Genomic DNA, 13,797 nt, shown 5'->3' with positions numbered 1-13,797 from the left:
GGGCTGGCTCTTAGCTTAGAGGTACCTACCTCTTACCTAGAGGCACCCAATACCTAGGTACCTAGGGACCACCTCGATGTTTCTCTGACACGGCCCTAGATACCTATTGTATAAGTGCCGTTGTCGGCACCTGGTATGCCGAAATGCCTTGCATACGTGCCTCTATAAAGGTCTCTTGGCTGTAACGCTTCCATGCTGTTCAGGTTCTTCGCCAGCCCAGTTCCGTGGAGCCTAGCAGTGGCGGTGTTTCCGTTGTCGTGTCTATCGTAATCCCCCCCACTCCCGCCATAAGAGGCCGTGTCCTTTCTCCCGCTCTCTGGCACACTCGCTTCCGCGATCCATTGCGTCGTCTCTCCTCGAATCAAATCACTATCCCCTACCCTCAAGTCTCCCCATTGGGACGCTGTCGGAGGAACGGTTTATCCCAGGCGATGCGCGATCTAGGGGCCTTGGCACCACTGCGGCGATACGCATGGGACCGGCACCTTTTCGGAGGGCGGGCAGAGTTAGCGGGCCTAGGTCCTCCTGCCAGCAGCCGAGGCGTCGGGTCCGACCACAGCGACGATAGACGGGACGGAGTCGGATGGCTGAAGAACAATGGCCAGATCGGGTAGGTGAACGGCGCCGCGGGACCACTGCCGGCCGCGTCCGAATACGACGGCAGTCAGATGCTAGTAGCCATGGAGTAGGTATGTACCCAGGCGGTTGCTCTACTTGCTAGTAGAGCTGTTGCTGCTGTCTCCCTATCGAATTAAAATGCATTCCTAGGAAGAGAAAAGACTTAGGAGCTGCCCCGGTTCTGGTTGCTCGTGTTACGAATCGGTTGTCGAGAATAGATACCTACCTACACGATCTCATCTAAGCTAGGTAGGTAACTTGACCAATCCTTCTCTGAGGTGCCTGAGCCGGACGCCGACTACCGTAGGTGCCTACAGGTAGTAGTAAGGACCCTAAGCCAGAGCTACCTTAGGTGCCGAAGGTCCCTAAGCGCTGCCGATTAGCGACGCGCAAGGCACGTGCGTTGGTGGCCCGCTTATCTGCTAGCACGCACGAAGCGAGTCTAGTCCCCGGGACGCCAATCCCGATCTCGCCTCATTATCAGGCACGCCATCATCACTTAATCCTCTCCTACAGAGGTAATGCCGACACTCAGGGTTCTCACATCCAGCCATCTTGCCAATTTCCCTCCCTAAAATGTAACAACAGCCCTGGTAGCGGCGGCGGCGATACACGACACTGCAGCATACGCTCTCTCTCTCTCTCTTCAAGAAAAAGGACTACGGCATAACTTAGCTGCACCGGCTGGGAGGCGGATTCGGTCTCCGAGTGACGAGGAAGAAGCTGCTGACATGGCCGAGGACGACGACATCTCCGCTCACGGTATCCAACCGGCGGTAGCGAATGGCAGCCGCCAAGACCAGAACGACGAAACAACACCACTGCTGGGCGACCAGAACAAGAAACCCCTCCAATCCGACCAGACCTCGCTGGCCAGCAACGACGAGGAGCAGATCGTTATCGTCGAGGAGGTGACAGGGTTCAAATTGTGGCTCATACTGTGTACCGGCTGGGTTGGCGTCTTCCTAGGCTCTATAGACTCCACCATTATCGCCACGCTGTCGGCCCCCATTTCTAGCGAGTTTCGCTCCTTGAGTCTGCTGTCCTGGCTCGCCACCGCCTACCTCATCTCCAATGCCGCCTGCCAGCCCATCTCCGGCCGCCTGACCGATATCTTTGGCCGGGGCCCCGGTCTTGTCTTCAGCAACGCCTTTTTCGCCGCCGGGAATCTCATCTGCGGTCTCGCTCAGGACCAGAATGTCATGCTCCTCGGTCGCGTCGTCGCCGGGATCGGCGGTGGCGGGCTCATGTCCATCACTACCTTCCTCGCCACCGACCTCGTCCCTCTGCGGAACAGAGGTGTCATCCAGGGTATCGGCAATATCTGTTACGGAGCTGGGGCTATGCTCGGCGGCATTTTTGGAGGTTTGGTGAACGACAAGTCGACTTGGGGTTGGCGCTTGGCATTTCTCGTCCAGGTTCCTCCCGTCTTGATCTCGGCATGCTTGGTCGCATATCTTGTTCGCATACCGCCCAAGGTGTCTGAGAAGTCGTACCTGGCCCGCATCGACTTCACCGGAGCCTTCTCTCTCATTGTTTTCCTCGTCTTGCTACTTCTCGGCCTGAATACCGGTGGCAACCTGGTTCCGTGGACCCACCCCCTACCGCTGACGACACTGCCGCTATCCCTCGTAGCTTTTATCGCTTTCATCATCTGGGAGGCTCGCGCCAAGCAACCCGTCATTCCTGTCCGGCTTCTCCTACACCGGACGGTCTTTAATGCCTGCATGACCAACCTGCTCTGTTCTATGGTCAGCATGATGGCGCTCTTCTATGCTCCCCTGTACATGCAGTCGCGTGGGCGCTCGGCCACAGAGTCTGGCCTCGTAATTCTCTTCTCCCCCATTGGTATCTGCGTGTGCTCACTCGGGAGCGGGATCATCATGAAGAAAACCGGGCGTTATGGTACGTTTTGGCAGGTCCTAATTCCGAACTCTCGGGCTTCCGATCTGGCCCTTTTCAAGACCCCCCCGTCTATGGCTCTTGATATATACTAACTTGAGAGTAGTAAGTGGGTTGCACACATGGGTTTCGTTTAACTATACATAACCCTTCTAGGGACCCCATGCACCCAGATGGTGCTGCATCGCAACACCCAACACCAGGCTTGGAGGCATTCCGTTTGTCACAAGGCTAATTGCTCTATAGTTGGGTCTAGGCATACTATCCGTATCAATGATCGTAGTCTCCACGATAATCCTAACGACCCTGGACGAAAACTCTCCAGACTGGCCATTGATGATCGCGTTCTTTCTCCTTGGCGCCGGCCATGGTGCCATGCTTACCATCACGCTCCTAGCCTGCCTCGCCGCTGTCGATCACACCCACCAAGCCACTGTGACATCTGCCACGTACGCGTTTCGGTCCGTGGGCGGCACAGTGGGCATTACAATCGCGTCGGCCATATACCAGAACGTGCTCAAGACGCAGTTATGGGAGCGATTCGGCGATCTGCCCGGGGCCGCAGAGGAGATCAAGAGGATCAGGGACGACTTGAACGAGCTTAAGCATCTCCCCGAAGGCTGGTACGACGGCGTTATCTCTTCGTTCATGGACGCCTTTCAGAGCGTGTGGCTCGCCATGTTGGGGTTGGCACTACTGGCCCTGGTCAGCGTGTCCCTAATGAAGCAACACAGGTTGCACTCGACTCTGTCGCGCAACGAGGAGAACTAAATACGACACAGAGAGACGAATTTTGCCGAAACAGGTACGGCGAAAAGCGGATTGTCTAGGATAAAAGTTGTTGCCTCGAAATTGTGTTAGACGGAAAAAAAAAAAACTAGAACCTACCTACAAGCAAACTGCAAATTAACAGAAGGGGAGACCAAGAATATATATTTCGACTCGTAATGTGTTTCCGTGCCCCTCTGTCTATAGGTCCAATCGGTCTTCCTGTTTGTGATCGGCGACTTCGTATTGAGATGTATAAATATCCCGAGTACAAGGCGCGCCGCGAGGGGATGAGATGGGGGCGATTCACCAACCGCTACGCGGACGAGACCAAGATTAACGTATCTGGAATTACGTTTACTTGGTAGGGGAATACGTTACGCGGAACTAATTAACAGGTGTGAAGGTTAAAATTTAGTTCTATAAAACGTTGGCGATAATCTAAGAACAATTCCTCTTTTTTTATATTCACGGGTATGCTTCGTACCGTAGCCGGAAGGGCCTGTAATACCTTGCTATAATTCGTATAACGTATTTTTATATTATTCGCCGATCGTCTGAACATGGCAGCTTATGGCGTTCAGATCGACCATAGTTGTATTGCTATAACGATTATCGTTAAGTACGATGCCGATATAGATGTTCACGTCGGGCATAAAAGCGAGGACTCGATGCCTACGGCCCACAGCTTGGAGAGCGTGCAGTACAATCCAGGGTAACGGAACCTGTTTTAACTTGCTAGGGCAGGACGAAAGGCGGCTTCTCGGGACAGATCGTCCTGTTACCCCATGGGCATAGTGCACACGCCGCCAGGATTCGGCCCTCCACAAAGGCGTTCTCTCCGTGCCGCGTGGTCTCATACGGAAAGTCAACGAAAACGGCTTTACCTTGTTTGTTGCGAGAAGGCGGACAAGAAGATACCTACCATTTACACTTGACTTGACCTGGAAGCCATCGACGTAGCCGTTCTGAAACAGGCCGGGGCGTACCAGCAACATGAGGCGTAGCAATCCTCGAAGCCTATATACAGCGCTGGTGACAGCTGTAGCCCACGAAACTGGGAGCTATAAAGCGCTATAATTTTAGCAGCTACAGACCAAAGATTTTCCCTCGCCGATAAGTACGAGTAGCGAAGAACAACGGGAGCCAACCGGTAGCCATGGACTTCCCTCTACGAAAGTGAGCTTAAGCGTATCACAGTCTCTGGTCTCGCCGTAGTCGGATGATACCTTCGTGATCGAATCTGTCTAGGTGTGACAAGGGGATATGCTTGGAATAGGTTTAATTTAACTAATAATTCTATAGGGGGTTTCTTCGGTCCTTATCCTCTTCCAAGTTCTACGTTCCCTTCTCGTCCTAATATAACCCGGAAGTACCTTTATATTTTTATACCTTTATACCTTAATACCGAAGCTATCCGAAGCTTATCTAGGACTTTCCTTAGTAAGTCGCCGAGGTAACGGCTTTAATATCCGATATTATCCTCTTAACCTTTATAGCTTAATTTATTAGCGTAAGGTTTCATTTCCGTATAATATTATTTCCCTTTTTCGGAGGAGCTCGTTCTTAAGCGTAATACCTAGGCCCGATAGTTAATAGGTTTATTAAGGTTTTATAGGTAGAATAATTTAACGGCTTCCTTCGTTCCTTCGGTAGTAAAGTATTCTTACGGTTCCTAAGTCTAGTAGCGCTTAGCCGGCTAGCCTTACTACTTTACTAAGTACTTAATAACTTTTCCGGTCCTTACGGAATCTAGTACCTTATTTACCTCGTAGTTTTCTACCTCGATCGGGGCTACTTTCCGTAAGACCTAGTTAAGGTTAGGTAATTCCTAATTACTAGCGCGGTAGGATTCGATAAAGGATACGTAAAAGGTACTATAAATACGCTAGTCCTTCGGGAGTATTAAAATTACGGCGGTAAGGGAAACGACCTTTTAGATCTTAAAGAAACCGAATATCTTCTTATCTATCTTCTTTATAAGGCGTTTAGTTTTAATGTTACGGGCATTTAATATAACGAGCTATCCGACTTTTAAAGAAGGTTCCTTCTTTCGGTATTTATTTACTTATCTTTTTATCCGCTACCGTATTTTTTTTAAATATTACTTAGCTTCGTTATATATCCGAGTTATTTAATAAATATAAAAGTTACTTCTTAAATTCTTAGGAGTACTTAAGGAAGGGTTATATATTATTAAGTATTACTTATAATTAACGTAAAAGGGTAATATACCGGTAGTTATTAAAGCGGTATTATTATAGGTAAATTCGGTAGTAAGTAATAAGCTTTCCTAGTCGCTTATTTCGTAATTTACGAAAGCGCGTAAGTATACTTTTAAGATTTAATTAAGTTTTTCCGTTTATTTATCCGTTTAAGGGTAAAAGGCGGTACTTATTCTAGGCTTAACGCCGAGGAGCTTTAGGACGTTCTTTTATATATAGGAGGTAAATCGCGAGTTTCGGTCGGAAATAATATCTAAAGAAATCCTATATAGCCGCTAATAACTACGTATAAAGATAGGAATTAAGTCTTCGGCCTTTTTACCGTTCTTTTTTAGCGGGATAAAGTACGTTATTTTAATAAAAGGATTTATAATAACCTAGATAGAATTATAGCCGTTAGATATTAATAAGTCCGTAATAAAGTCTATCGCGATCGTTTGCTATAGTCGATAATATAGTTCCATAAGCTATAGTAATCCGAACGGGATATATCGGGATACCTTATTTTATTAATACTCGCGGTATTCTCTAACGAATTCCCTAATTATTACTTCTAGGTTAAGCTATTAAAAATTACGAGTAATAAGTTCTATGGTTTTATTTATACTTATATACTTCGCTACTTTAGTATCGTATTCCGATTTAATTACTTTTTATTATAGGTCCTTAGGTATTTAGAAACGGTTTCGCCGATAAAAAAGGCCTTCTTAGAGCTTTATTTCCTTACCGAGTAGTTTAATTAATTAGGCCTAGTACTCCGGGTTTTATATAGCTACCGTTTTAACTTATTTAACGAACTTTAGGGTTTAAGCGGATATTAGGATGCTATTTAATCGTACGTTAAAGAGTATTACCGTAGGTAAGCCTAAATTTTTTTTAAAAAATGCTTTTCCTATAAGACCGTCGCTATCGGCTAGTCCTTAGCTTCCCCTTTTTTAAGGCGATATTATAATAATTTAAATAGAATATCGGCCTTTTTATTTTACTTTTTTAGGCGATAATATATTATAAAGTAATACGAGGAAAGCTATTAAACCTAGCGGGTTTAGCGTCGATTTAATACTTTTACCGTAATAAAGTACGTTAGGTTTTAATAATCGGAATATACTTTTATTTAATGCTAAGTACCTTCGAGATAATATCGCTACTTCTCGAATGCGTCGACGATTATTAATAATTCTTTATTATATATCTTATAATTTATCTCCGCTAGGATAAGTCGTCGTAAGAAAAAGGTTATTAATCTTAGTCTCTCTTTATTATCCTTCTATAAAAGGACCGCGGAAATAACGAAATCTAAGGCGTTAGCTTCGATAATTAGGACTTAGTTAAGGTCGAAATATATAAGTACCGGGGCCTTCGTAAAGGTTTCTTTTAATTCCTAGAAGGCCTTCTTTATCTCGATTTCCTATTTCCATAGCTTACGGTCTTTTTTATTAGCGCTAGTAATTAGCCTAACTATACCCGAGAAATTACGTATAAATTTACGGTAAAAGTTAACGAACCTAATAAAGCTTTATAAGTCTTTAAGTATAGCTAGGATACGTTAGTTAAGGATAGCTTTTACTTTATTTTTAGATATGGTAATACCTTTAGGGCTTATATTATATCCTAAGAATTTAACTTCTTACGTTCGCTAGGTATATTTCTTTAGGGCTACCGCTAAATGGTTTTCTATAAGCCGCTTTAAGACTTCTTTAATTAATTTATTATATTCCTTTAGCGTATTAATATAAATTAAGATATTATCTAAGTAAGCGATAACCCCGGCGTCTAGGAGGTCGCGGAAGATATGGTTTATTATAGCTTAAAAGGTAGCGGGAGCGTTAATTAATCCTATGGATATAACTATATACTCGTATAGCCCGTAGCGCGTTCTAAAGGCGGTTTTCTATTTATCGCCTTCCTTAATCCGTACTATATAGAACCTAGATTTTAGATTAATCTTAGTAAACTACCGCGCCGTTTAGAATAGGTTCTATAGTTTATTAATTAACGGAATCGGATATCGGACGGGTATTATAATTTTATTTAGCCCCCGGTAGTCCGCTATCGGTCTTAGGGCGCCCGGGTTCTTTTTATTTATAAATATTATAAATACGCCGTAAGGGGCCTTGGATTTTTAGATTCTTCCTATGGTTATTATTTCGTCGAACTAAGGTTTTAAAGCGTTTAATTATCGTCCGCTTATAGTATATAAAGGTCCCTACGGGGAGGTAATTCCCGGTCGGAGCTTAATAATATGGTCCTACGGTTACCGATTAGGGAATCGTTATTCGGCTTCTTTAATTATAATAGGAACGAAGTCGCGAAATTATTCCGGTATTTATATTAGAGCCTCTACTTTTCGTACTATCCCTATACGAGCTAGCCGTAGGCGATAATTCTAGCATCGTAACGAGTTAAAGTATAGCCGTTCGTTTATAAATAATCCTTAAGGGAAGTATTCCTTTATTTATTACTAGGGTAGGATAATATCGACCTCTTCGTTTAATTTACTAACTTCCTAAGCGAAGCGGTAAATATATTCGTAGCTATGGAGCTTTATTTTATTTATATATTAAAGTCCTCCTAACGAGATTTCCGAGCCGTCGAATCTTACTAAGGTCCTAGCCCTGGAGCGTTAGTTAATAAGAAGGCGTAATTATTCGACTTTAGCGGCGTTAATTAAGGGTATTTTACTACCGGTATCTAGGAGGACTCGTAAGGGGTATTCTTTTCCTTAATATTTTATCTATATCGTATAAATAAGCCGTTTACCTAACCTTAATTCGTTTAAGTTACGCTAAGGGACTCGTAATTTCTTCGCTATTAATACCGCTTCCGTTACTTCTGGCGTTCCGGGCCGTTTAATAGCCGTAATCTTTACGTTATCTTTATCGCCCCTTTTTTCCGTTAACGCTTACGGAAGGGTATTTAAAAATCCCGTTCTTTATCGGAATCGGATAGCTTCATAATACGGGGAAGAATTTCCTCCTATCGTATAATAGTATCGATTCTAGCCCTTTTATTAGGTAGTAACTCGGACTCCTTCCTTCTTCTTTTTCCCGATAAGACTTTCTTAGGTAACGCCGATAAATCCCGTCCTTTTAAGTCCTTTTTTATAAAGTAAGTTAAGGTTTAGTAATTATTCCTTCCGTATCTCTAGTAAGTCTTCTTATCCTTCTTTCGTTAATCGATAACGGCTTAGTTAATCCTAGCTAAAGCTTCCTTATTACCTACCTATCGTAAGTCCTTAGCCGGTACGGGTTTCTTATTATCCTTTCCTTTACGTTCGTTTACCGGTTAGCCTAAACGGGAACGAGTTTTTTTTACGGGTTACCGCTATTACTAATCCGCTTTCGTATATTCTTTTTACGAAGCGGATCCTTCTTTTCTTAAAATCCCTAGGTTAATTATTATATTTTCGTAGATTTAGCCGGCTTCCTTAATTACTTTAAGGAAGGCTTTATCGCTTTCGGGAATGCTATCTAGTTATAAGTAAATTAATTTAGTTATTTCGTTAGGTAAGGTACGGGCGATATAATTCTAGAAGGTAGTTCCGAATTATTAAACGATATCGTTAAGGTTTATAAGCTCGGTAAGGTACTAAAAGATATCTCCTTAATACTTTAGTTCTTATATCTTCTTAAAGTTACGATATCGTTCGGCGGGATCTTTAAACCGTTTTTAAAGTACTTAGGAATATCCCGCTTAAGTATCGACGACTATTAATCTTTCTACTTAGGTTAGCCGTTATTAATACTAAAGTTAGGCCTTTTCGGTAAGTATCGATCTTATTTAATTAATCTTTTAAACGTTCCGGGTAAAGCTTTCTTTATAAGTTTTAAGGTAAGATTTAACCTTAATTTATTATAATCGGAATTTAATTAAGTCCTTACCGTTATAAGCCGTAGGCTTAATAAGGTATATTAAATTAATCGTAACCGTAATATTTCGTCGATTATTTATAGCTTTAGTTTAAGCCTTAATCATACGTTCCTCGGCCGGGTCGAGAGGCTCCTACGGTTCTTTAGGGGCGCCGGGCGGGCGTCGCGGCTTCTACGGGTCCCTAGATTTTAAGTTATCCGAATCGTCGGAATTCCTTAGGTCCCCTAAGGTATTCCGCGGGGTCCGTAGCGGTTACGGTAGTCCTTACCCGGCTTCTTTTAATATAAAGGCGCCTACCGCGGCGTTTTAAAAACGGATTCTTACGCGCGCGGCGATACGTTTAGCCGCGGCGTCCTAAAGTACGCCGTCGGAAATAATTTCCCTTATCCTAGCCTCGCTATTAATATATCTTCCGGTAAACGCTATCGTAATACGGGTACCCGGCGCGGGAATAAGCGTTCTTATCCTTTAGTTAGTTCTTACGATAATAAACTTAATATCCGTTAGCTTATTACTTAATCGTCGTTACTAGTATTCCTTAATTAAATTAGCCGCGTAAGCCTTAAGGTCGTCCTTAATTAGCTAGGTTTTTTCCTTTATAGCTCCGGGGGTAAGGTATTCTTTACTAAGGATTTCGTTAATCTATTTATCTTTCTATATAGCTTAGGAGCTAACGTCCGTTATTAATTTATTATATTCCTCGCGTAGCTAGGTTAAGGCTCGTTAGTTTTATAGTACGGCGTTTCGAAGTTAATTTATTACGGCCGTTCGTATTTTATTTTACCGGGTAAACTTAGCTACGGTTTCCTATACGTTCTAAGCGAAGTAAGTATTTTACTTTACGACCTATTTCTAGAATTCGTAGATCTATATCTTCGTAATTCGGATACCGGTAGCTTATATTACCGTAGCGGTTTAATAAAGCTATCGTAATTATTCGTATTATTCCTTTAAGATCGTATTTTATCGGTATCTTACGTCGACCTAATTAACTAGTATTATTAGGCTTTAATATACCTATCCTATCTACTTATATAAGTTTACGATCTACTACGGAAGATTACGTATAACTACTCCTAAGTTCGCGATTTCCGGAGCATCCGTTATAACTACCTTATATTCCTAGGGTTAATATACGACGAGGAATTTATTAATTAGTTCGGGGGTTAGCTCCGGTTAAGGCGTTAGAGTAATTCGTTCGGCGTCCTTTGCCTTTAATTCCGTTATTACGGCCTTTAATTTATTAATCGTAGCTACCATTTAAGCTATCTCCGCTATAAAGATCGGCGCTACCTCCGAAGCGGCTAATCGCGGAAGTAGGAAAGCCTACGGCTCTAGTTCTTCCGTAAAAGGTCGAGGTTAATCCGGTAATAATAGTACCGGGGTAGCGGCTTTAGCGTATAACGCCGGCTTAAGCGTAGGCTTTTCTTATTATTAACTTATAGTAAAGTTATAAGGGTAAGAGTAATATAAAATTATTTATAATAAAGAAATATACTTAAAATAGATTTAATTTAACTAATAATTCTATAGGAAATCTCTTCGGTTCTTATTCTCTTTTAAATTTTACGTTCCCTTTTCGTCTTAATATAACCCGGAAGTACCTTTATACTTTTATACCTTTATACCTTAATACCGAAGCTATCCGAAGCTTATCTAGGACTTTCCTTAGTAGGTCGCCGAGGTAACGGCCTTAATACCCGATATTATCCTCCTAACCTTTATGGCCTGATTTATTAGCGCAGGGTTCCATCCCCGTGTGACACTAGGCAAGAAGGATGATTATTACTACAAAGGCAAGCCGTTTATTGGCTCGATGTCTTCCTCTCGACGGCCACGCTGGGGATTATACTGACGCTAGGCTAAGGGTTGCTTGCTGAACTCCTGGTCGCCTCGAATAGCGTGAACTACGACTCCAGGCTAATTTCCAAAATCTTTAGCACGTTACCGGCTTCCGTGCCTTAGACCAGTAAAAGCTTTTCCTCGCAACATTAAAAAGGACTCGCATCACAGCTCTCGCTCTCACCGCTTTCGAAGATAATAAGGCCTTTGCCAAACGTCGGTATCGCTTCGCTAAGCCAGTGGAACGGCACGGTAATACGCGCCCTAGAGGCGTCTAGGGAGCGCTAAAGAGGTGGTAGGAAGTGTTGAGGAGGTAATGCCGGGGCGGCAGGGCATAGGCGAGCCGCGTCGACGGTTAACTAGCTCTCTCGGATTATGATTACTGTAAGACTATATTTAATCTTAGATTTATTTCGCGTAAAGCCTTAAGCTATTAATAAATTCGATAAATTATCTTTATACCTACGTTGTAAAGACGGGTTTGAAGTACTTAGGCAATCTTAGTAAGCGCTGATAAACTCCTCTGAAGAGTTTCCACTTTCTAACAGAGACTATACAGCATCGTTCCTGTGCGTAGCGGCTATTACCGTGATAAGACCTGGATAGTGAATTATAATATCCACTAGCTCTATGATTAATCATCATGCCCTTGTACGCCCTTTCTAATATATGTCGACATTATATTACGGCTTACCATTACAACCTTATTACGTAGATCTAGGAAGGAGTTACGCGTAGTGCGAGAGCGCTCGCGAGGAGCCATCTAACGAGTAACTGGAAGAGGAGCAAAAGGAGAAAAAAGGACTTGTTCTTTCCAAGAACTAGCTGAAGGAATGGAAGCAATAGGATCGTATATATAGGAGCTCCTGTTGCTAAGGTAAGCAACGAAGAGGCGCAGCTAAGGAGCAACCTCTACGTGACAAACCTTCTTAGTTTATATATTTATTCAGATAAGTCGTATTATTAAATTAGCCCGATTTAGGCGCCGTTATTCTTATTATCCCGAGCTGCGTAATAATTAATTCGGTTCGATTATCGTACCTCTTTACGTTTAGCGGTAAGGGTAAGAGGATCGAGTACATATCTTACGGAGCCTCGAAGGCGGTGCGGAGCTTGTCCATAGGAGGTCTACGCGTAGCCCGACAAAGAGGCCGGTCAGTGGTTGACTAGCGTAAGTCGTGTGCCGGTGGGTATAATCCCGTTCACCGGATTGACTCATCGACCCTTTACTGATAGGGATAGCTAATGATATCTTGAGGCCTTAATTTAATATTGTTACTTTATACGAGGTTCGGGGCCAGAATCAAATCCCGTGGCATGGAACCCTGTAATTATTAGCTCTAAGGCAGCAGCGCTCTCCTTACAATTATCGTCGCAGGCTTGTCACTTTAAGCCCCGACGCCTCGCAGCCAAAATCACAACTGACGGCTCTTATGCCCTGCCTGTCCAAATTCCCAATTCTGAACTGGGGACCCTCCCCATCGCCAGGCCCGGCGCCCGAAACGACGTTGACAGCAAACCCGAGTGCCTCGCCAAACCTCAACTTTTCGCCCTGCTTCCTTCCTGCCTCCGTGTCAGGAGGGAATCAGCTCACCGGGTTCGAATATAGCCGATAATCTTGCGGGAAAGAACAACCCCTTAGTCGACCTGATTTTGGATGTGCTCGCGTTTACAAAGGACCTGCTTGAAGCATTCAACTCTAGCATGTCCCTCATATCCTATCTATGAATATCCTCTCACGCAATATGAAATGGTCTTCTCGGACTAAGAATTTACCATCCGTGCTCCTTAGCCATAATCTAGGCATTCTGAAGATAACTTTAACACAAATTTGATAGTGGGCAAGGGTGAACAGCAACACGCCCTCTCTTCTCTGTTCAAGCACTACGCTGTATTTCGAAAGGCCTGCGATCGCCATCTAGCACCTGCGGACTGTGTGGTCTTGTCTACGCACACAGTCAGTTCTGCTAAGAACGTCGACGAAATCGAAGTCGATGATGATGACGATAGTGTCGACGATGTTAACGATTTGGACGAAGCAGACGAAACCATAGGAAATTGTAGGCGCCCAGTCGTGCCTGTAGTCGACGGCCGAATTGACCTGAAGCATGACGCCTATTGCCTCTGCACATACTTCAGAAGTCGATGGTACATGCGCAAAGATCAAACGTCATCACTCGTGGGAGCACCCAAGGTCTCGTGGGGCTCCTATGATCTGCACTACGATGAAAGCAGCAAGTTAATCCCCGCACAGGCATGGGCAGGGTGCCAGGCTCTTTTCCCCCACTACACAAGTTAACCTCGTCCTACTTGCTCCTATATAGGGTCGTAGCAACTTTTGAAAGGTTGCCTACGATGGCTTACGACTCCCATAAGCAGTGCTTGAGAGTTTAGCTGAGAAAGGAGGCTGACCCGACCTGTGTGCTCACCATTGAGGATTCTAAGGCCATGGCTTCGGTGAGTTTCGAAGGCAATCGTGCGTCTAACGTTGCAGTACTACAGTTGCTTGATTGGCTAATTGGCGATAACGTTCCTCATAGTTATGATCACATACTTTACGGCAGTATTGCCT

At 44.0% G+C, this 13,797-nt stretch overlaps 2 protein-coding genes across 2 annotated transcripts; one reads left to right on the top strand and one right to left on the bottom strand.

Annotated features, from left to right (window-relative positions):
- Positions 1-1,349: 1,349 nt before the first annotated feature.
- GGS23DRAFT_597211 (MFS general substrate transporter) lies at positions 1,350-3,291 on the top strand (the record flags this gene model as incomplete). The annotated part of the gene is made up of 2 exons (XM_051518589.1): positions 1,350-2,523; positions 2,777-3,291. The coding sequence occupies 2 exons, from the start codon at positions 1,350-1,352 to the stop codon at positions 3,289-3,291; spliced, it is 1,689 nt and encodes a 562-aa protein (XP_051371615.1).
- A 9,733-nt stretch (positions 3,292-13,024) lies between these two features.
- On the bottom strand, positions 13,025-13,335 carry GGS23DRAFT_597210 (uncharacterized protein; the record flags this gene model as incomplete). The annotated part of the gene is made up of 2 exons (XM_051518588.1): positions 13,025-13,033; positions 13,180-13,335. 2 exons carry the CDS (start codon positions 13,333-13,335, stop codon positions 13,025-13,027), a joined length of 165 nt encoding a protein of 54 aa, XP_051371614.1.
- Positions 13,336-13,797: the final 462 nt, after the last annotated feature.

Source organism: Durotheca rogersii (genome assembly GCF_024521655.1).
Source record: "Durotheca rogersii strain YMJ 92031201 chromosome Unknown GGS23scaffold_11, whole genome shotgun sequence".
Taxonomy (NCBI): Eukaryota; Fungi; Ascomycota; class Sordariomycetes; order Xylariales; family Xylariaceae; genus Durotheca; species Durotheca rogersii.
This window is presented reverse-complemented; position numbering and strand designations above follow the sequence as displayed.